Source organism: Otolemur garnettii, unplaced genomic scaffold (assembly GCF_000181295.1).
Source record: "Otolemur garnettii isolate 467f Iridium unplaced genomic scaffold, OtoGar3 scaffold00079, whole genome shotgun sequence".
Classification (NCBI taxonomy): Eukaryota; Metazoa; Chordata; class Mammalia; order Primates; family Galagidae; genus Otolemur; species Otolemur garnettii.
Window position 1 is genome coordinate 8,757,640 of NW_003852474.1, and position 24,058 is coordinate 8,781,697.

Consider the following 24,058-nt stretch of genomic DNA (forward strand, 5'->3'; position numbering starts at 1 on the left):
TGGCTCCATAATTTCTTTGTGCATGTGTGTGTATTTGCGCCACCTTCACTGTTTTTAATTGGTTAGGTAGTTGATATGTTTTAACTTATTATTCCCCAAACCACTTTGGACTTATTTCCATTTTTTTTGTTGTCTAATTCATTCATGTCTGCTTTTAACATTATTATTATTTCTTCTTTTTTAGTTCCATTTCTTTTCAAACATCTTGACACAAATGCTAAGTGGATTTATTTTTATTATTATTTTTTTAATTTAAGATGTAATATAAATTTTATAGAGGCCAAATATTACCTGGAGTCCCAGAGTAAAGATAAGAAGCCTCGCTGAAGATAATACCTGGACATATCCTAGTGGTTTCTTAACTCTCTTATAAAATTAAGATTTCTTCACTGTAGGCTATTTGTCTCTGTTTGTCTCTTAAAGCATGTAAGCAAGATTTAATAAAGTAAGAAAAGCACGCATACAAAAAAACGTGTAATAAGAATTTTGCTTCCTAGTGGTGACTCTTCGATTAATTTTTTTTTCCCTTTAAAATTAATGGGGAAATGCTTAGCTATAATTTTTCAACTGATTTGTGTGTGCATAATTTGTTCATAGGTTTTGCTGAATGTCTCCCTTTTTCATATTAATTTGTATAGTTGCTGTTCTGGTTCCTTTTTATGATTTTCATTGAAGCAGGTCAGTTTTTTCTCTAGGCTTCTGGTTTATAGGAGGATGATGAAACAGAGCAGTATTCTAGATATGTTGTTTTTGGAGGGATGGGTATAATGACTTTGTTGGGTTGTTTCCTGCAAATACAGTTAATCTTGCAATTCTTCTTTTGTTGGAATCAAACTGGATCCTTTTGAGCTTGAGAATTTTGGCTCCTAATACTTAAAAAAAAATTGTGTCTGGTTCTCATTGATAATTGTGGCTGGTTTCTAGGAAGGAAAATGGGAAATGCTGCCACTGCTGTATTCCCCCCTGAACTCCGTGTAAGTGGGTTGGCCTTTTCTAGTTAGGCAGTTTTGTGTGGTTTTAGCCAGGGGTCAGTTACTCAAATGCTTTTGAACAGTTTTCTACCTCGAAGCACCTGAGGACTACAACCACCTTTGAACCAGTGCAAGCTCTCATAGTTCCCTGTTAGTCAGATTTTTAAATAAAGGCAAAAGTGCCGATTTCCTTCTAAGTATTCTTTCACTCATTGAACAGATACTTGTTTAAGTGCTAAAATGAGGAACGTACTAGAGATTAAAAAGCCATTAGATAATAGAAGATGTCCCTAAATTGAAGACTAGCAATAAGCAAGGTATTATTTTTTTTATACCATTGGCCATATATATATATATATTTTTTTGCTTTTTGAAAAACAGTTATTGGTTATACATGTACATGACTAAAGAGTCAATAAGTCTGAAAAATTTTTTGTTTTTGTTTTTTTAATCTGAGACAGAGTTTTACTCTGTTGCCCAGGCTAGAGTGCTGTAGTGTCAACCTAGCTCACAGCAGCCTCAAACCCCTGGGTTAAGCGATCCTCCTGCCTCAACCTCCTCAGTAGCTAGAACTATAGGTGTCTGCCACAACACCTGGCTTATTTTTCATGGAGATGGAGTCTTGCTCTTGCTTAGGCTGGTCTTGAATGCCTGAGCTCAAGTGACCCTCCTGCCTCGGCCTCCCGAAGTGCTAGGATTGCAGGTGTGAGCCATCGTGCCAGGCCTTCTGCAGGGTTTGTTTTGTCTTTACTCTCTGCTCCCTTCCACCTGGCCCCTGGTTCCTGCTTCCTTGGCTTTTCTCATTGTCGTCCTCCGAGAACGTCTATGTTTTTTAGCTTTTGCTGGCTGACAAGGCAAGTGGAAGAACTCCCAGTGACTTTATCATTCTTCTGTTTTCTGTTTTATTACATTTCTCATCTTAATTATTTGCTTTCTTCTGCTTGTTTTTAGTTTGGTTTACTCTTTTTTGTCTAAGTTTTTTAGGAGAATGAATAGATTATTGGTTGAAGATCTCTCTTTTTTTCTGACACAGGCAGTTTAAAGCTATAAATTTCGAAGTACTGCTTCATTTGCATCCCATAAATTTTGGTAGGTTTTGTGTATTTTATTTCAGATAAAAATACTTTATCAATCCCTTTGTAACTTCTTCTTTGACCTGTGAGTTATTTAGAAAAGCGATTTTTAAATTTTTGTTGATTTGAGGATTTCCTAAATTTTCTTCTGTTGTTGATTTCCCTTCACTTTCACTTAACTTCAGTGTAGTCAGAGAATATACTTTGTGTGACTTCAGTCATTTAAAATGTATCAAGACTTGTTTCTGGCCTAGTGCATGGTCTGTCCCGGACAGTGTTCCATGTGTGCTTAAGAGGAATGGCTTCTGTTGTTACTTAGTGCAATGTTCTTTCTGTTAAGTGTCTGTTAGGTCAAATAGGTCACAAGTCTTCGGTGTACTTGCTCATTATCTGTCTAGTTGTTACTTGCTTCTATTTCTGATTTTAAATTTTAGACTGCCATATGGTGAATCAGTAGTATTTTGGCCTATAATTTTTCAACAGCTACGTTGAAAAATACGATGTTTATTTATGTATTGGTAATAAATCATACAAACTGCTATTGGGAAGATAATTCTATAGACCTGTAATTTCCAGGGTTAAACCATACCTTTTCTTATTTATTTTCCTTGAGTATTAAGCATTTTTGCAGTCTTTATGGCATAGATCATATTTTTATATCACTGATACCAGGCATTTTTAGCATAAGTTGTCACTGTGTTGGGCATTAATAGGGAGGGCTTTGGTTGGCTTGAAAATGTGGCCTCAGCCCTGCACCATACTGGTGGCCTATTGTGTCCTGGGGTCTGTTGCCGCTTTGGCTTCCCGCTGTCTTTGAGAGGGCAAGGACCTGAGGGCCCTAACTCGGTGTGGGGTTAGGAGGAGGATGGTATTTGGACACCATCCCAGGGAAGTAATCGTTATAATTATTTGCCTTCGTCTACCGCCTGTGCCCCACTTTCTTAATCCTTGCAGTGATCCTAGAAGGCATTTTTACCAGGGAACTGAGGACCAGAGAGGTTTAGCAGCTCTTCCAACCGTATCCAGTTAGTAAGAGTCAAAGTTGGAATTCTCACCTTGGTCCAATTCCCTGGTATTTGCCATAGAGCCAGGGACAGACTCAGTTTACCTCTTAGAAGGGAAGTGCTAAAGGTATTCATCTCTGTTAGACCCTTGGAGCCAGGGCTTTGGAACAAGCCAGTTATCTCTGCTGAGCACCACCCTCCTCCAGGCACCCTCCTCTGATGCCCCTGTCCGCCAGGCTGGGTTGGGTCTCAACTTGGTTGAAATGTCTGTTTAAACATTTGTCTGCCATACTCAAGAGTTAGCTTATTCACTGCAGTGGTTCCAGCCTGACTTAGTGTAGTTACTCAATAAATGTTTGTGAAATGTGTTTTGCATTAAGTGACTTAGAAAAAAAGTAAAATTAATAGACTGTATTGGATTTTCCCTTGTTCATAATTTTAAAAGGACACAGATCTGATAAGTGTTTATTTCTAGCATGTAACTTTCTTACATTAAAGTTTTCGACAATTTAAGAGATTTGTATTTCTGTGTTCTAGTGCACTATTGAGTATCATTGAGTACTTATTAATACAGTAAGCAGATTTTTAAGTTTTTATTATTTTTAATTGTCTATGTTCAATTCACTAGAAAAACTGAGCACAGAAACTGTTTATATTTATTTGGAAACATCCCAACTATAAATAATGAATTACTAAAGTGTTCTTGATTTGGGTTCTCTATTAGTATTTAATAATAATAATATAGAACACAGCTTTTTATTGCATAGATTTATCATTTGATTTCATAATCTCTAAAGTATTTTCTCCCACTTTTTTTTTTTTAAATAGGAAACCAAAATTCATAAACTTAATGTGAAACAGTCCAGTAGCAAAGAGGCAAATGTTGACCTAGGTTTTATGATTCCAGGTGGACAAAATCTTTGTTTTCTATAGTGTTCTATAAGAGCTGTTACTACTACGACTGCTACTAATTATTTATTCTTTGGATATTTCCAAAGAAGTATAATAGATCAACACAGAAATGCAAATCTCTTGAATTGTCAAAAACTTTAGTGTAATATTTCCCATGAATGTTTTCATCCTTTATTTAATTTTGAATTTAATATTCAAAGTTAAATTAAAAATATAAAAACATGAATGTAGGTACATTTCTTTTTCTTTCCCAGACAGATATTGATTATGTGCATGGTGTTGTTGCCAACCTGGAGAAAGAGTAAGTCCTTCTTAATCATAAACATGAAAATATTTTAGTTACTATTATCTCTTGGCTTTTTGTTAAAAGAAAAATGCCTTCCTTTATAGTTCACTTCTCTGACATTTTCTGTTAGTTAGACACCCTTTACTGATCTTGTACATTGTCATAAAGTAGATGTGTGTATATTTAGTTATCTGATGGGATAAATCGGCATATTTCGTTATAGAAAAGACTCGAATGTCATCTGTATGTAACACTATCAAATAACAGTCTCTAATCTTGATTACAGGAATATAAGAGAGCATCAAATAATCATATGAGATTATTTAAATCTTTCACACTGTATTTACCAAGCAGAAATTGTTCTGCTATCCAGGCAGATTTTCATGTAGTAATTTCAGACCTCAATGCTAAACTGTGTCTTAATTTGTTCTTCTGCAAAGATTGAGTCACCAGTTTGCTATGAGCCCCTGCACATAGCAGGTGACAGATGGAAAGCTTAGTAAATTTCAGGTATTGTTACCTTGTATAATATTGCCTTAGCAATTTTAATAGTGGTATCATAAAAACTTGTCTTGATACAGGTTTCTTTCATTGAATTGTATCTGCTTTTGTCCCTAAAAGACATACTTTCTACTTAAAGACACAAAAAAGAAGCAACAATTATTTGCTAACTCTGGATTTAAAATAATACGGCTTTCCTTATCTGTCAAAATGTTAAAACTGGAGGTTTTAAAAAAAAATGCATAGTTCAGGATTAAATTGTCATTTGTTAGATTTTCCTTGAGTGCTAAATTTCTCGGCAGCTCTGTAGAAGCACAATTTTGATAGAAACTCCTGAAGTAAAGGAGCAGAGCAGTCATTATCATTCCCCCTTTTTGTGCCTTTCCGTAGACCAGTGACTCTCAACCTTCCTAATGCCTCCTAATGCTGCGACCCTTTAATACAGTTCCTCATGGTGTGGTGTCCCCCCAACCATAAAATTATTTTGTTGCTACTTCAAAACTGTAATTTTGTTACTGTTATGAATCATAATGTAAATATCTGATATGCAGGTTGTATTTTCATGGTTAGAAAGGGATGGCGACCCACAGGTTGAGAACCGCTGCCGTAGACCCCATGCGCAGGGATTTGGGGCTTGTGCAGTAATTCTGTTGATTCACATCTTCCTCGATGTGTAGAAAACCCAGACCAGAAAAATAGTTCAGTTAAGCCCTGGGAACATTTTGTGCAAAGGCAGGTAGTTGCACAAGAATTTGTGGCGATTTGCAAAAATGAAAGACGGGAGAATGCAAATGAGAAAGAAATGACATTTGAGTCAGTACAGACTAATTTAAAAACCATAGAGAAACCGAGCCCTTGAGATTTGGGGCCAGATAATTTTTTGTTGTAGGGCTGTCCTGTGCATTATAGAATGTTTTACAGCATCTCTGCTGACATCTGCCCGCTAGACGCCGGTAGTATTGCCGTCAATGGTGACAACCGCAATGTCTCCAGACTTTGTTAAGTGTCCTTGGGAGGGACAACATTGGCCCTCAATCCCTCCCCCCCAAACACAGTTTAGAATGACATGCAACCTATAACTCACAACTAAAACTTTCTGAAAATGGAAGAAAAACGTTTATTTTCCTTCAGTTCCCTATTTTCTGTAAGACCTTGATTTGGTTTTGTTTCTTTAAATTCTGATAGATTTTAGGCGAGTAATGCCTGCACTCACCTAGGAATTCTGTGCTGCTGTAAGGATAGTGCATTTTATAATGTTATGAAAGAATTACTTAAAAAGAAAAGAAACGCCTATATTTTCTGGTAAATAAAATCAGTGATGAGCCACACCTTTTAACACTGTGACCATCGCATTTATATCCTGCTTTAAATGATTACTGATGTGTTTTATGTTAAGCCCAATAAAGGTTAGCAATAAGATAAATAAAATCCCATGGGCTTAAATAACTGAGCTAACCTTTCTTATAATAGATTTTCTAAAGAAATCAGTTCTGGCCTGGTGGAAGTAATATCCCCCCCTGAGAGCTATTATCCGGACTTGACAAACCTGAAGGAGACATTTGGAGATTCTAAAGAAAGAGTCAGGTGAGCTGGGTGTCTTTCACAGTCTTCACCCCTGTGAGTATAATGTCAAGTAAGCGGAATTCTTGTTTATTGAAGCCGAAAAGCTTTTAGGGTTGGCGCTTAACACTTCCCTCAATGGTGTGTGACAATACGTGTTTCTTCACAGCCTGCCCAATGCTGCACGTTTTTGTAATCTTTGTCAGTTATGTAAATAATGACTGTCTTATTGCAGTCTCAAAAAAAATTTTTTTAGAGTTGAATTCGGTACACTATTCTGGGTAGTCTCATTAAGTTCAGTACAGCTTGTGACATATTCTGGAGAAGTTTTGTTAGTGTGGATAAAAACTTATTATAAGCTCTTATTTCACTGCATTTTTCTTAAATTGGCTTTTCAGGCCTCTTCTCTTCTTCTGCATTTGTCACTGTGCTTCTGCAGGCTACCGGGAACTCACTGAAAGGACTCGCTATTTTAAAAGTTAATATGGTGTTATTCTTTTTTGTAAAGCATTCAGTATGTATTTATTAATTTCAGTCCATTGCAAAACACAATCCCAAGCACAGTGCAGTGACCCCGACTGTGTAGTTTTTGATGCTCTGGGTTGATGAGACATTAAGATGTCTCATGGTGGAGTAGTATCACGCCCTGGGAGCTATTATCTTTTCATACTGAAAAAAGGGCCTGTGGTCAAGTAAGTTTGGAAAATGCTGGATTAAGACAATTGTTTATCAATAAGCGACTTTGCTGCTGGATATTTTAGTGTGTCTAATATGCTAATACATCTCTAGGAGAGGGGATGTGTGTACAGTGTTTCCCAGACTTACTTGACATTAGGCTCCTCTGCCCCTCAGGATATCTTCAGGGTTCTTGTTCTTGGGAATATATTTTAATGAAGCCTTCATTAGAGGAAATGCATTTTCTTTGAATCGCTACCCTAAGTGTGTGTATGTATACATATGGGACAGGCGGATCCTTGAGTTTTATATATCTCATCTTGTTTTCCTAAATTCGAGTTTGATTCCTAACTTGCTTTGTGAAAATGTTTGTTTCAGATGGAGAACAAAGCAAAACCTGGATTATTGTTTTCTAATGATGTATGCTCAGGAAAAGGGCATATATTACATTCAGGTAAGTACGGTTTTTCCTTTAATGTTTTTCACACTTCTAAAGAAAATGTATTATCAAGGGTATATTTTCATTAAAACGGGAAGTTTTGATAGCACAAGCCCTCTTAGATCTCTGAGATTAGAACTGTATCTCCGAGAGCGGAGGGGTCTCCATGGTAACTGAGAATGTGGGCTCCGAGGTTTCTTCTCCGGTGAGCACAGACACCAGCTTTCTCCCTAGTGGGGCAAACATGTGCAGCTCACTTACCTCCCTTCCCTCCCAACTCTTCCATCTTCTTTCTCTCCCTTCCTCCCTCCCCTGTTAAAAAGAACTAAGATTTCATTATTTGGCAGGTTTTAAAGAAAGATTGCCTTATAATTTTTTTTAGTGATCTTGTGGTAAAATAATTTTTTGTAGGCCCTAATACAGTTAAATTTATATTGAAGATAATAAAATAGACTTTTAATCCTAACACTTCTGTTTTTAGCAGTGTAGCCCTAGCAGTACACAAGTAGAATAATCCTATGGTGGTAGAGGTCTTTAGTCACGTAGGCAACAACTTAAGGAATCTAAGAAGCTCTTATTCCAAGTTTCATTCTCCTTGATGACTTAAGCTTAAATTCCACATTTGGAATTTCATTTCTTTAGCCCAGGAGTGTCTTTATCCTCTGTTCAAAGCACAAATACCCTTGAGAAGTTAGCACATTAAGCCTGTCCGTGATCGTTTTTCAGTATAAAATGTTTATTAGCTTCTTTTCCCAAGAGGATATTTTGATGCAGGTTGCATGCAGAGACTCTGGGTCCCTGAATCAGAAGGGAAGTGGTTGGGAAACTTCTAGGGGTTGGGGGGACCCAGGGAGAGGAGGAAAGAAGAAAAAAGTGTGACCTCCCAAGGGAAGGCGGGGATACTGAGAACAGACTTTGTCTCCCTGGACATTTAACCCAGAGCAAAGCTGGGCTCACATGTACATTAAGTCTTCCTTGGTTCACAGGGTGGGAAATGTAAATGAATACGGTCAGAATATAATGTTGTATATAACAGCATGTAACACTTTTGCATGTAAAAACATATATCTTACATTGAGGCAGTATATTTCCTTTAAACACCTTAGAAAAGTCTTATTTTAATTTCAGAATACTAAGCAGCATTTTGTTTTAACATAACCCACATATTTATGGTAGTTGAACCTTGCTGTCTCGTGCTGGGGCCAATATATAAAATATGTACATTATAGTTAAAACATCATCGAGAGTGTTAAAGTGTTGCTTTCATTTTTATTTTTTTAATTTAATTTTTTATTGAATCATAACTATATATACATTTATGGAGTACAGTGTGATGATTTGATATATTATGTGGAATGCTTAAATCAAACTGATTAACATAGCCAGCACCTCCCTTACTTAATTGCATGGCTTTTACAATTTTTTTTTTTTGGCTCAGCGCCCGTAGCTGAGTGAGTAGGGGCACCAGTCACGTACACCAAGGCTGGTGGGTTCGAGCCCGGCCTGGGCCAGCTAAACAACAATGACAACTGCAACAAAAAATAGCTGGGCGTTGTGGTGGGCACCTCCAATTACTTGGGAGGCTGAGGCAGGGAATCTCTTAAGCCCAAGAGTTTGAGGTTGCTGTGAGCTATGATGCCATGGCACTCACACTACCAAAAAAAATTTTTTTTTCTTTGAGACAATCTCACTATGTTCCCCCTGGTAGAGTGCCGTGGCATCACAGCTCACAGCAACCTCTAATTCTTGGGTTTAAGAGATTCTCTTGCCTCAGCCTCCCAAGTAGCTAGGACTCCAGGTGCCCACTGTAACGCCTGGCTGTTTTGCTTTTGTTTTTGTTGTTGTTGTTGTTGCAGTTGCCATTGTTGTTTAGCAGGCCCAGGTCAGTTTCCAACCCACCTGCCTCAGTGTATGTGGCTGGCTCCCTAACCACTGAGCTATGGGCCCCAAGCCTGCTTTTAAAATTTATTTTAAATCTCTCTCCAAGGGAGAATTAGTGGACACTTAAATGTTTTTTTTGTGGAGTAAAGGGAGAGTAAATAGGAAATTACGGATAAGGTGGGGATAAGAAAGACAGTGGTAAGGAGAACCATAAGATAGTGAAACAGGAGCAGCTGTGGACTTGTATTTAGGACATTCCTACCCTGTGCAGGCATGGTTCTTTACAGTTTGTGATATATGTTTATTAATTTGTTTAATATACCCCTCTTCTTTATTGGGGTAAAAACTTGCTACCATGTTAAGTATTTTTTTTTTTTTTCTTTTTGAGACAGTCTCACTCTGTTGCCCCAGGCTAGAGTGCCGTGGCTTTAGGCTACCTCATGGCAACCTCAAACTACCAGGTTCCAGTGATCCTCTTGCCTCAGCCTCTGGAGTAGCTGGGACTGTAGGCACTTACCACAATGCCTGGCTAATTTTTCTATTTTTAATAGAAATGAGATCTCCCTCTTGCTTAGGCTGGTCTTGAACTCCTAACCTTTATCCATTTATCTGTGGGTGGACATTTGGGTTACTTCTAGCTCTTGGCTATTGTGGGTAATACTTTGAACATGAGTATGCACATAGCTCCTCAAGATCTCACTTTCAACTCTTGGATATATATCTAGAAATAGGGGTTGGTAGATCATGTGATAGTTCTATTTATAATTTTTGAGGAATCTCCTTACTAGTTTCTGTAGTGACTATGCCATTTTTTACGTTCATTTCCATAGTGCACAAGGGCTCCACTTTCTCTGGAACCTTATATTTTTATATATTTCTCAGATCCTTATATTTTCTTATATTTTAATATTGACCAACCTAATGGATGTGGTGGTATCTTCTTGTGGTTTTGATTTTCATTTCTCTTACGATGAGTGATGTTGAGCATAACTCCATGTGTTTGTATGTGAGTATGCACATAGCTTCAAAAAAAAAATGGTATATACAGACCATGGAATATTCTGCACCCTTAATAAAGAAGGAAATCCTGTCACGTGCTTATCTTCTTTGGAGAAATGTCTTTTCAAATCCCTTGTCCATTTTTCAGTTGGGTTATTTGATTTTTTTGTTTTTCAGTTGTAGAAGTTCCTTATAAATTCTGGGGTAATAACTGTTTATTGAGTATATGATTTGTAAGTATTTTCTCCAGTAGGTTGCAGTCTGGTTAAAATGTCCTTATAATAAGATGATTTTTTTTCTTCTGGGTGGATACCTAGTAATGGGATTGCAGGATCAAATGGAAGGGCTACTTTTAGCTCTTTGAGGATTCTCTGTATTTCTTTCCAAAGAGGCTGTATTGGTCTGCCATCCCCTCCAACAGTGTACAAGTGTTCCCTTCTCTCCACAACCTTGCCAACACCTGCAGCTTTGGAACTTTGTGATGTGGGCTATTCTCCTTGGGGTTGGGTGGTATCTCAGGGTGGTTTTGATTTGCATTTCCATGATGATTCGGGACAGTGAGCATTATTTCATGTTTTTGTTGGCCATTCTTGTGTCTTCTTTGGAGAAGGATCTGTTCATGTCTCTTGTCCAGTGATAGATAGAATTGTTTGCTCTTTTTTCTTGATTAATTTGAGTTCTCTGTAGATTCTGGTTATTATTATTATTGTTGTTAGCCCTTTGTCATATTTGTAACTGCAGCTATCTTTTCCTACTCTGAAGGTTGTCTGTTTGTTTAGTTTTGTCCTTAGCTGTGCAGGAGCTTTTTAGCTTAATTAAGACCCATTTATTTTTGTTGTTGCAATTGCCAGTGGAATCTTCTGCATAAAATCTTTTATTAGGCCAATATTATCAAGAGTTTTCCCCATACTTTCTTCTAGGATTTTTACTGTTTCATGTCTTAGATGTAGAGGTGCAGGTCCAGTTTTGGTCTTTTACATGTATATAACCATTCTCCCAGCACCGTTTATTGACTAGGGATTCTTTTCCCCAGTGTGTGCTTTTCTTTGGCTTACTAGAGAGCTATACTACATATTTAATAGTGATCCACACATTTGCATTACCTTACTATAGGATTCTGTATTTGTCTGTATATTTTACTTTACAAAGTAGTTTTGACATTTTCGTATGAATTTTTTCTTTTTTCTTTATTATTATTATTTTTTTTTGCTGTGTATCATGTCTTCATGTCAATTTGGAGGACTCCCTTCAGGTAGGGCAGATCTAGTGGGGATGAACTCCCTCAACTTTTGTTTATTTTGGAAAGTCTTAATTTCTCTTTCATTTTTGAATGACAGTTTTACAAGATAATAGTATTCTGAGTTGGCAGGGGTAGGGTGGGAGGGCTGTTTTAGTACTTTGACTGTATCGTGTGGCTCCCTGGCTCCCTTCCAGCCTCTCAGATTTCTGCTGATCATCTAATAGGAGCTCCCACGAAGGTGGGTCATTTTTCTTTTGCTGCTTTCAGGATTCTTTGTGACTTTTGACAGTTTTTTTGTCATATTTCTTGGTTTTGGTCTCCTTAGATTTATTATAGTTGGAGTTCTGTGAGCTTCTTGAATTTGTCTGTTTATTGCCTCGTATTTAGGAAGGCTTTAGCTATTATTTTTTAAAATAGACTCTCTTCCCTTTTGGAACTCTCCTGGCGCATGTGTTCTTCCCCTTCAGAGTCTCTGTGGTTCCCATGGGCTGTCTTGATTCATTTGTTTTTTCTTTTGCTCCTGTGTCTTGGTAATTTGGGAAGTCCTGTCTTTTTCTTTTATTGTTGGGGTTCATTGAGGGTACAGGGAACCAGGTTACGTTGATTGCATTTGTTAGGTGAAGTCCCTCTTGTAACTATATCCCGTCTCCAAGAGGTGTGTCACACACCGTGACCCCCACCCCCTCCCTCTTTCCTCTCTCCATTTCCCCACCTCCCCACCCTCCACCCCCCACCATGTAGTAGGTCTTTAATTGTCCTCATATCAGAATTGAGTACATCAGATTCTTGCTTCTCCATTCTAGTGTTGCTTTACTAAGAAGAATGTGTTTAAACTCCATCCAGGTTAATACAAAAGATGTAAAGTCTCCATCTTTTTTAGTGGCTGAATAATATTCCATGGTATACATATACCACAGCTTGTGAATCCATTCCTGTATTGGTGGGCATTTAGGTTGTTTCCACCGTTTGGCAGTTGTAAATTGGGCTGCCATAAATAATCTAGTGCAAATGTCCTTGTGATAAAATATTTTTTCTTCTGGGTAGATGCCCAGTAATGGGATTGCAGGATCAAATGGGAGGACTAGTTTGAGTTCTTTGAGGATTCTCCATACTTCTTTCCAAAAAGGCTGTATTAGTTTGCAGTCCCACTAGCAGTGTGAAAGTGTTCCCTTCTCTCCACGTTCACGCCAGCTTTGAGACTTTGTGATGTGGGCCGTTCTCATTGGGGTTAGGTTGATAGCTCAAGATGGTTTTGATTTTCATTTCTCAGATATTTAGTGATGGTGGGCATTTTTTCATGTTTGTTAGCTGTTTGTCTTCTTTAGAGAAGGTTCTATTCGTCCCACTTGCCCATTGATATAAGGGATTGTTGGCTTTTTTTTTTGTTGTTGCTTAATTTGAGTTCTCTGTAGGTCCTAGTTATCAAGCTTTTGTCTAATTCATAATATGCAAATATCCTTTCCCATTCTGATGGTTGTTCTTTTTGCTTTGATTTTTGTCTCCTTAGCTGTACAGAAGCGTTTCAGTTTTAAAAAGTCCCATTTGTTCATTTTTGTTGCTGTTGCAAGTCTTTCCCCAGGCTGATACCGTCAAGTGTTTTCCCCACAGTTTCTTCAAGGATTTTTTTTTTTTGGCCAGTGCTGGGTTTGAACCTGCCACCTCCGGCATATGGGGCCTGCACCCTACTCCTTTGAGCCACAGGCACTGCCCTTCTTCAAGGATTTTTTTTTTCTTCTTTTGAGTCTCACTATCTTGCCCTTGGTAGAGTGCCATGACTTCACAGCTCACAGCAACTTCAAACTCTTGGGCTTAAGCAGTTCTCTTGCCTCAGCCTCCCAAGTAGCTGGGACTACAGGTGCCCACCACAATGCCTGGCTATTTTTTTTGTTGTAGTTTTCATTGTTGCTGGCCCAGGCTGCGTTCGAACCCGCCAGCTCCATGTATGAGGCTGGTCCCCAACCCAGTGAGCTATGGGCACCCCCTCTTCAAGGATTTTTATTGTTTCATGCCTTAAATTTAGATCTTTTATCTATCTTGAATCAATTTTAGTGAGTGGAGAAAGGTGCAGGTCCAGTTTCAGTCTTTTACATGTGGTATTTCAGTTATCCCAGCACCATTTATTGAATAGGGATTCTTTCCCCTGGTATATGTTCTTGTTTGGTTTATCAAAGATCAAGTGGCCATAAGATTAGTTTCATCTCATGGTTTTCTACTCGGTTCCAGATGTCTGTGTCTCTACTTTTGTGTCAATCACTCCATTTTGATCACTATGGCCTTGTAGTACAGCCTAAAGTCTGATAGGCTCATGCCCTGGCCTTGTTTTTATTACTAAGAATTACCTTAACTATTAGGGTTTTTTCTGGTTCTGTACAAAACGAAGAATTATCTTTTCCAAATTTTGAAAGTATGATGTTGATATTTTAATGGGGATTGCATTGAGTCTGTAGATTGCTTTGTGAAATGTAGACATTTTGACAATGTTGATTCTTCCCAACCATGAGCATGATATGTTCTTCCATTTGTTAATGTCTTCTGCTATTTCTTTTCTTAGGGTTTCATGATTTTTCTTTATAGAGATCCTCTTTTGTTAGATATCTCCCTATGTATTTCATTTTTGTTAGGTATCTCTGTATGTATTTTCTGTATAGAGATACCTCTTTTGTTAGGTATCTCCCTATGTATTTCATTTTCTTTGAAGCTTCTGTGAAGGGAATTGTGTTTGATTAGCTTCTCTGGGTGTCTGTCTTAACGCTGGAGCCTCACTGATACTGTAGTAAGCCTTGAAGCACCACCTACTGTCTGCTTTTGGAACGGCAGCAGAAGCTGTCAATTGATGACTTTTGTTCTTAGCCCCCAACCTGGTACCCTGTTCCTGCCACTGCTTTGATTTAGACAAACAAGAAACCAACCTCTCAGACTGTATCTCCAGAAATCAAAAACACTGGGTGTATGTCTACAATTTTCTCTCAGAAGTTGAGAGTTGGGTGTTTCTTTCCAATCACACTGTACTGTGCCTGAGGGAGGGGATCTGGCTGTTATTTTAAATTTACATCTCTGTGGGGGAAGAACCATCTTGTTGATATCACTCTGTTACAGTGCGCTTTCACAATGGCAGGATCATACCATACATGCTGTCTGATAACCTGCTTATCGCTTAGTATATTGTAGATATGCACCTTTAGATGCTGGCAAATTGGTATGATTTTTTAGTTGTTTCTTGAAGTATTATTGTTCAGATCTCACGATCACCTTTCTTATCAATTAGATTATTACTAATTTTTCAGCTGTTTCAAAGGCAAATTCAATGAACATACTTAAAATTAGAACATTTGCCTAAAAATTACACAGAAAAAGAAGTTGCTTTATGTTGAAATCTTTACACCATCTCATTGGAATTTTCTCAATGAGTCCATCATGATCTAAACACATTAGTGTAGAAGACATATTAGTCAGAAATGTCCTCAGTGTAATGCTAGTTTTGAATGGAAATTTGGGGGAAAATCAGGGCAAGGAGGAAGGAAGCAAAAGAATTTCTCCTAGACATCATCATTGTTCCCCCAGAGATGTGGCTTCGTGGTTGCATGTGCTCGAGATGTATCCTACCCAAGACTCTTTCTAATGAATGCTTTTAAAAAGGCAGATATAAAATAGGGGTGACTTTGTGGTCGTCACAGATGTGCGCCTAAGGGAAAGAGGAAAATGCTGCCTGTCTTGGTGTTCTGTCTGCGGCTTGGAATGATGTTTCCAATGAGGGCATCGTATATAGCTTCACAAAGCACTTTATCACAAATGACTCGGAGTTGAAGACAGTGTCTTTTTGAAAAATTGTTAGATGGTGCAGGCACTTCCTAGGTGGTGCTGAGTAGTCCTTGCTACAGCCTGCAGTGAAGTGCATTATGTTAGGTGGACCCACTTTCAGTGTCAGTGAGATGATGGCTGTGCTCAGTATGCCGGCATCATCCCTCCGTCAGACAGCTCCCCAGCAGCCATTCTGCGTATGGTTTCAGCATCCATTGATGATTTTTCCCAACATCAATTATTTCATTAGAAGTTTCCAACCAGCAATTTACTAATTCTGTAATTCCTAAGGCATTTATGAGCTGAGTTCTTCAATAAAGAATATTCCTTCCTCAGCCACTAGATTTTCTAGAAAAAGAACAGTTTGTAAAAAAAGAAGAATAAATGCTTCTTTTTATTTATTATTATTATTATTATTATTTTTTTTGCGGCTTTTGGCCCGGGCTAGGTTTGAACCCACCACCTCTGGCATATGGGGCCGGTGCCCTACTCCTTGAGCCACAGGTGCTGCCCTATTTATTATTTTTTATTAATAAATTGCTTTGATGTTCTAGTGCAGGGGTCCTCAAACTTTTTAAACAGAGGACCAGTTCGCTGTCCCTCAGACCATTGGAGGGCTGGACTGCAGGCTCTGGGATGAGTCGGCTGCTAAGCAGGACAGGCAGCAGTGGCAAAAACACCCAGCAGGCCAGATAAATGTCCTAGGCAGGCTGCATGTGGCCAGCGGACCGTGGTTTGAGGATGCCTGTTCTAGTGATTTCCAGGGGTGGTCATGTTATACAAAATACAATTATGAACTCATGGATTTTAAAAATATATTTGACTTACCTCAATCCATTGCAGTTATTGATAGTCACATCAATACATCATAACCCAGTGGGAGCCTCTTCAGATTGGCTCTTGAGTCCTTTCTGGAAGTCTAGGCATCTTTGATTGCTTCTTTGCTGACTGGCAGATCTTGCACATTGCCTATCCCAGATCATCTCTCTGAGGAGCTCTGTTGCACTCAGAGGTGGATGGTACGTAGGAGCATAGTCCAGGCACTTGAGATATTCATTGCTATTGTATTGTCTTTGCTTCTAGAACTTTCAGCAAGGAAAAATGTGTTTTATTTTTCAGAGGAAAAAAATCACATTTTGTATTGACAGTTCCGATTCAAATTGGATTAACACATAAGAAGATAGAGTTATAGTGAGATTATAGGGGTTTTGCTTAACTTTTTGAATTTATACATATACAGTAGAACCTCTGTAAGTTGACCACCCATGGGACTGAAACAAACTGGTCAATATACAGAGGTGGTCAACGTAAGGAATTAGGCCTCCTGTACTGATGTATATGGGGCATGTCTGGTCTCTGCAAATTACAGAGGGAGGTAGTCAATTCTGGAGGTTCTGCTGTATTTCCTTTCCATTTTCTTAAAAGTCTGGGTTTTATTGACATCATCCTAAGAATGCAATTCTTTTATTCTGTAATATACCTAAAATGGATTTCAAATATCAATACCGTTATCAGCACAACAAAAAGATTGCTAAATGGAGTTTAGACTTTGTGATTTTCTCCCAATGCAACATACGCTGATAAGGATGCCTAGTCAGAACTGAGTTTGAAAGTCCCTTGAAATAATCTTTATCTTGTAGGGCCATGCTGCTGACTTGATCTGAAGTTAGGTTCGTTTCTTTATGTGTATATTCAGTTTTTAAGTTCCTTTTTTTCCTTTTCAACTGTCTAAAACAACCTTCCAAATAAAAAGTCATATAAAGCAAGATGCATTCACAGAGATCTCATTTTTTTCTCTAGAGACAGAGTCTCACTTTATCGCCCTCAGTAGAGTGCCATAGCTTCATAGCTCACAGCAACTTGGGCTTAGGCGATTCTCTTGCCTTAGCCTCTTGAGTAGCTGGGACCACAGGTGCCTGCCACAGTGCCTGGCTATTTAGAGATCGCATTTTTATCCCGTCTCCTTCACCCTGTGTCCTCCCTCCCCATGGGTACCACTGTTAATTTTGGTTTCTCCTTATACTTTTAAAAAACTTAAATATGTATGTGTGTGTCATATTCTGCCTCTTTCTGTTGCTCTAGCTTTTTAGCTTCCTTCTGTAAGTTAGCAATCTAGTGAGAGACAAGTTAGATTTTTTAGAGTAGCTCTCGCTATGACAAAACACTGATGTCAGAAGAGTATTTTGGTCACTAAAAACCTGTACATGGACGTTCATAGCAGCTTTATTAGCCATTGCCCCAAACTAGAACAACCCAAATATCCTTCAACGTGTGACTGGTTAAACACACTGTGGTATATTCATACCATTGAATCTTAAACGATTGAAAGAAACAGTTATTGATGCACACAACAACTTGGATCTCAAAGGCATTACGCTGGGTTAATAAAAATCAGTCTCAGAAGGCCTCATGCTGCAGGATTCCATGCTGATCTTGAAGTGACTAAACTGTTGCTGGGAGCAGGTTGCTGGTTGCCAGAGGTTAGGAAGGAGGGAAAGACAGGGGGTAAAGGGGCGGCTCTAGGGGGCTTGTGGGAGCTGTGGTATGTGCTTCCTGCCTGGTGGCCACCAAGATACACATGTGATAAAACTGTGTTGAGTTCAGTACACACAGTTCACAGCTGAGTGCGTGTGAAACCGGAGACATCTGAATAAGTTTGGTGAATCGTATCAAAGTCACCTTTACCAGTTGTGATAGTGTACGTACTTATATTGGAGGACGTCATATTGGGGAAGACTGGGTAAAGCAATCTCACTGCATGTGAGTCTGTAATTATCTTAAAGAAGATTTTTTTTTGAAGTGAAAGTATTTGGTGAGATGTGAGAGGGTATCAAAGCAATTTTTCTAATTTTGTGTATCAAGTGTGAATTTAGATATGCAAGGGAACCAAAATCCGTGTACCAGATTTTAAGCAGGTACTTAGCATTGCCTGCTGGCAGGGTTATCCTTCATCTGGGCATGTTCAGTGAATGTTTAGGTTTGTGCAGAGGCATCTTTTCATTCAGAAAGCAGGTTAAATGCTGACACAGCTCTGTGCTTGGTCTAGTTTTCCCTCTGGCCTCCCTTAAAGCTCTGAGGGCATAAAACATTTCTTTTCTGTTTACTATATATCCCCAGGGTTTAGGACAATGTCTGAAACATGATCAAAGTGAGTCAGTCACTAGTATAACAATATAGTCGGTGAGTCATTCTGTTGTCGCCCAGCCAGGTTCATCTACCTAACCCTCCTGCCCAAGAGAGAGCCAATCTCCAGAGACAGGAGGGTTTACAGCAGAAAAAAAGGTTTATTCCGCATAGTGCAAAGCAGGGAAATTGGAGAGATTTCTCAAATCTGCCTCCCCCAGAACTGGGGACAGGGTTTTTAAAGGCAGTTTGGACGGTTTGGTTGCCAGAGGATTAGGCAATCAGAGTGTGCTAATTGGCTGGCTTTGGGGAGGAACCATCAGTGTGGGCCTCTTTCCGGGGGCGGGGGGAGGGATCAGCCAATCCACTGGAATGCAGGACTGGAAGACGTCTCAAAACTATCTCTAGGTTCCAAACGGGATGTTTTCTATGGAGAAAAGTAGAAATGCTTGAGTAGCAATTGTGGAGAAGCAGAGGAGGGGACAGTGACTGTTACCAAGCAGATGAGGGGCAGAGGCTGGTTATTATCATTATTGTAGCTAGGCCTGCTCTTTCACAGAGTTTTGGGGGCCCTCACTCTAGTTCTTGTCTTGCACCCCTTCAGCAATTTGTAAGGGTGGTTTCAATTCAATATCATGGCTTTCCAAATACTGCTGCTGTTTCTTCATAGACAGGAAAAAGAAAGCCTATAGGACTTAAAGGCATGAAAAATCAACTGCTAAAGTAAATAAACACCACTTAGGTGATGAGAAATAATAAGATGAAACTAAGAAAAAAATTTTTCTTAGGGTATTAAAATATTCTTATGACTTCACAATGTGATGGGGAAGATTGTGTAGCAGACGCTGTCGGGATTCTGTCTCTGTGGGCTCCCTACAGGGCTGATAGCAACACCAAGCACAGATAGCACCTGGTCCCAGCAAAGCCCAGGGTCCCCTGAATTGCCACGTCTTCCTAGGCCTCTTGTAGGTTATCTATTAAAATAGAAAATGGGGACTTTGAGCAATCTGTCCTACAGAAACCGAATGCACTAACATCACAGAGCTTATTTATTGCAGTATCATTTGTATTGACAAAAACTGGGAAATAACCCACATACCTGGCAAGGGTGGGGAACCTGCAGCCTTCTGATTTCAAGATCGTTCTTTTTGAAGCACCAAAGTGGCAAGAAAAACTTCATCTTTCTCTGCTGAATATGTTTTAATAAAAGTATTTGTTAAATATTAGATAAAATTCGCATTCAGTCAAAAGGCTGCACTTAAGCACCAGAAAGGCCACAGGTTCCCCACCCCTGAAATATGCTCATGATATAGTAAGAGAAAAATACTATTTTCATATAATTATCTGTTTTTATAAAAATGAATAGAGGGCTGGGGACTTGCTATATCGATCTGTTTGTGCTCTGTGCACAGGCAGAAGGTGTCAAATGGATGAACACCCAACTTTTCACATTGGTCACCTCAACTAGCAGAGGGCAGGGAGGGAAAGTTGCTGCCTTTTTAATATAGTCATTGTTTTTGGCCATTGTTTCCTTGACTTGCATGATGAAAGTGTGCTTGAAGTTTTCCATAAAATGTCCTTCTGTTTACATCTTTCCTTTTCTTTTTGATTTATTAATATGATCGTTCAATTTTCTCCAGCTCGAAGACGATATCATTGTCAAACAGAATTATTTTAATACTATAAAAAATTTTGCACTTCAACTTTCTTCTGAGGAATGGATGATTCTAGAGTTTTCCCAGCTGGGCTTCATTGGTAAGAAAGGTGTCAGATTTATTCACTTTTCTGAAATAGCCGCGCCTGTTAGAATCTTAAGTCATTTGCTTTTTTTGTCCTGGAGTTGTCTTTTTATCCCCCTCTGGAAATGGATTGTTTTTGAGAAAGTTGACCCAGGTAAACTTCTCAGTGTGAAATATGAAAGTCAATTCAGTATAGAGCCTGGAGAGCTTTAAGATTGTGGTTTTTACTCCCCCGTTCTGCACAGTGCCCAGCACGGTCCTGGTGAGCGGGTCTGATTTCTTCTTCAGTGACATTTCCTTTGTCTCCCAAGATTGGATTTTCTCATGAATTCCTGGTATTTTCAGGCAGTTAGTGAAATTCTCTTTCAGTGACTAATTTTTATTCCTTTCTTTATCAACTAGTTGGGGCAGTCATTTGAAAACCTTTTTTGTGGCTGATGTCCCTAAATTGGCCAAATAAAAATGAATGTGGTTAAAGCTGAAGAACTGAAGGAAATTACAGGTTTTAAAAACCACTCAGAGGCTAACATTTCACTTCCTAGGGTGCTTTAAAACTTATTAGAGGCTGACCCTTTCACCTTATGGATTATTTCATTCAAAACTTATTTTCACTGTCAAAAACACCTTTACTTGTGAAGGCTTAAGTGAAAACAGGATTAAGCCTCCTTGTTTCTTGTATTTATTGATTTAGATTAAAAAAATTTTTTACCTAAAGCTCTCAGTGTTCCTTTATTTTTTAGTAGGAAGAATCTGAGTAAGACATGAAGGAAAAAAATCTCTGACTTGCTTTTTCACATACTCTGCGCCAGCACATGTGTGATAGATTTTTATGTCGGGATTTCACTACTTCTCAACTTTACACTTGGGCACCAGAGAATGTTTAGTGAAAGCGAGTTTGTTTTTGATAATGCAGGTGGGGCAGTTGCTGATGAGATGTATACTCGAAAGCACGCGTGTCGGTGTGTTGAGTGTGTAAGATTTCACTTATTGGAGCTGTTTTCATACTTGTTTCTTCATTACAGCTATTGACTAGAGATATCTTTCCAGGTAAAATGTTTCAAGCGCCGGACCTCACTCTGATTGTAGAATTCATCTTCATGTTCTATAAGGAGAAACCCATCGACTGGCTTCTGGATCATATTCTCTGGGTGAAAGTCTGCAACCCTGAAAAAGATGCAGTAAGTTAATTCTGCATGAGGGTGGGGGGGCTTCTCTTCTGGATTTCATGAAAGGAATTTTTAGGGAGCCAGATTTTGCAAGTGTGCGGTTACAGAGGGAGCGGAAAGAAAACTTTCTCAAGATGATCAAAAGTTCCTATGTTAGAAGGACTTTTAGACAGATAGTGGAAAATCGTGTAAAGCGGGGAAGCCTGGTGCGGGACAAGGGCCTTTGTCTGAGTTGCTGATTAACGTACAGTGCCTGTAAGTTCTAAGTATTCTGTTAACTATTGGCTATGATGTTGGTCACATCTGTCCTGTATGTGCTGTCTTTTCAGTTTGTTTTCTTCATATTCTCTGTCAACTCTCTTTTTTCAAATATTGTGGGTATCTGACCCTAGCACATTTAGAAATAAAGAATAAAGCAGAAGTACTGTTTCATATCAAAACAATGACAAGACAAAGTACCTTTCCGTGTGTTACTTATAAGAAACCAGTGTTCGTAGTAATACACTTATCGTTGGATTGATAGTGGCAGACGAGTAAGGATTGATAATTTTTGCATTGATCATTCAGATAGCAACTTATTTCCTTAGAAATCTTAGGAAATAATCTTAAAAATTAATTAGATGCAGTTTCCTTATCAAATTTAAATTGTACCTCTGAAAAAATACAGTTTTTCTATTTAACTGGTACAAGCATAAACCATGAAAGTACACATTTTTGAAAACGAATGCCGATTTTGACAGTAATAAGTAATATTTATTATAAGCACATGTCATTATAGGATCACTTCGTCACTGTAACAAATATATGTTTGACTTTATAAACAGATATTGCCTAAATAGTTTGACATTATCTTCCCTGCCAGTTGGTTTTTAGGATGCCACTTCCTCGTGTCTATAAACTATTACTGCATTATGTTTAAAAATTGAAGCAATAAAATAGCACATTCTTAGAGTAAATCACGAAATGTAGCAAATGGCAGAATATCAACTTTGTAACAGTAATTGAACATATAAATAGATTTGAACAGATCATTTTTGAGATCTAAGTCTTCACTTATACTTTCTTTGACATTTATAGGAATTTATATCGTAGGACACAGAAAGGTTAATGTCCTCTTTACTCTCCTACAATATTCCTGCATTTCCAGTTTCTTCACTGTGTGATTAGTTTCTTAAAACATCCGAACTGATAGCAAAAATTAAAGCCACGGGCCCTCTAAGTCCCCCATGAATTGCGTACACAAACCCATGGACAGTGTTGTCTGTTCCTTCCCCTTTCCTCAGCCCACGCTTCTCCGTGGTCCCTAATTCTTCAGTCGCTTCTTCTAGGATGGCAAGGGTGCTGCCACCACATCCATGCTAGATCTTTGAACAATAGCTCTTCAGATCATTCACCCTTCTTCCAAAGGTTTATGAACTTGCTTGGACTGTACAGGCTGAAGCTTTCTGTGGCCGCCGGATAGATGGGCTGAGTCTCAGGCCCTTGTCTAGGTTGTCTCCTTCCCTCCTGTCCTTTGCTCTTCCCCTTCACTCTCTCTTTCCTTTCTTCCTCTCTCACCCTCCTTCCACTTGAGTATTGGTGTAAAGAAAATATGTTATTTTGCCTGGCCTAGAAGCTCATGTCTGTAATCCCAGTGCCTCAAGAGGCCAAGGCGGGATGATCACTTGAGCCCAGGAGCTTGAGACAAAAACTGAAAAATTAGCCAGGCATAGTGGCATCCCTGTAGTCTCAGCTACTTAGGGAGTCTGAGGCAAGAGGATCTCTTGAGCCCAAGAGTTGGAGGTTGCTGTGAGCTATGATGCCACGGCCCTCTACCAAGGGTAACAAAGTGAGTCTGTGTCTCAAAAAAAAAAAAAAAAAAAAACAAGGCATTTCAACACCTAGTTAATTATTACAAGTCTTTCAAAGTGGAAATTTTTAATAAATATTTCTTTTCAGTGTTTTTTTGGCCCTAAACTTATACAAGACCTTGAAAATGCGTTTAAAAAAAACACACATGCCAAGAGAGCCACGGCTCTCTGGAAGCACTGGACTAACACCCCTGCCAGAGCCCTGCTGGCGTTATGGGTTCCTTGGTGTTCTGCAGCCACAACACCCCTTAGCCAAGCACAAGGATAGGATATGAAGTGACATCTGGCCAGGAGACTGCACATTGGAACTTAGGTGAAACTCTGTTTTTTCTTACCTATGATGAAAAGGACTGGACCTGGAAATTTAATGTTGTTTACTTGCATATAGTCAAGTTATTTTCTTTCATTTTCAAATTGCTTTCATGGAACACAGTGTGCCTTTTGTTATCTGCAAATTCTTCATTATATTAGCCATTTAAAGTACATTATATATTTGAACCAAACCTCTAGTCTCTAGTTGGTACATTTTAATTTTTTTTTTTTTTTTTTTTGAGACAAAGTCTCACTATGTCGCCCTTGGTAGACGGCTGTGGCGTCACAGCTCACAGCAACCTCAAACTCTTGGGCTTAAGCGATTCTCTTGCCTTAGCCTCCCAAGTAGCTGGGACTATAGGTGCCACCAAAATGTCCGGCTATTTTTTGGTTGTAGTTGTCATTGTTGTTTGGTAGGCCCTGATTTGAACCTGCCAGCTCCTGTGTATGTGGCTGGCGCCCTAGCTGCTGAGCCAATGCATTTTAATATTAAAAGTCAAATCTTTATTGACATGTCCTGAAGATGGTT

At 38.8% G+C, this 24,058-nt stretch overlaps 1 protein-coding gene across 1 annotated transcript in view; it reads left to right on the forward strand.

Moving 5' to 3' along the window:
• The window catches only part of MGAT4A (mannosyl (alpha-1,3-)-glycoprotein beta-1,4-N-acetylglucosaminyltransferase, isozyme A), a 103,997-nt gene that overhangs the window by 67,558 nt on the left and 12,381 nt on the right, over nucleotides 1-24,058 (forward strand). The window contains exons 6-10 of the mRNA XM_003794342.2: nucleotides 4,215-4,261; nucleotides 6,218-6,331; nucleotides 7,361-7,436; nucleotides 20,103-20,217; nucleotides 21,249-21,379. Of these exons, the coding sequence (XP_003794390.1) occupies nucleotides 4,215-4,261; nucleotides 6,218-6,331; nucleotides 7,361-7,436; nucleotides 20,103-20,217; nucleotides 21,249-21,379 (483 nt within the window). The remainder of the gene's footprint in view (nucleotides 1-4,214; nucleotides 4,262-6,217; nucleotides 6,332-7,360; nucleotides 7,437-20,102; nucleotides 20,218-21,248; nucleotides 21,380-24,058) is intronic.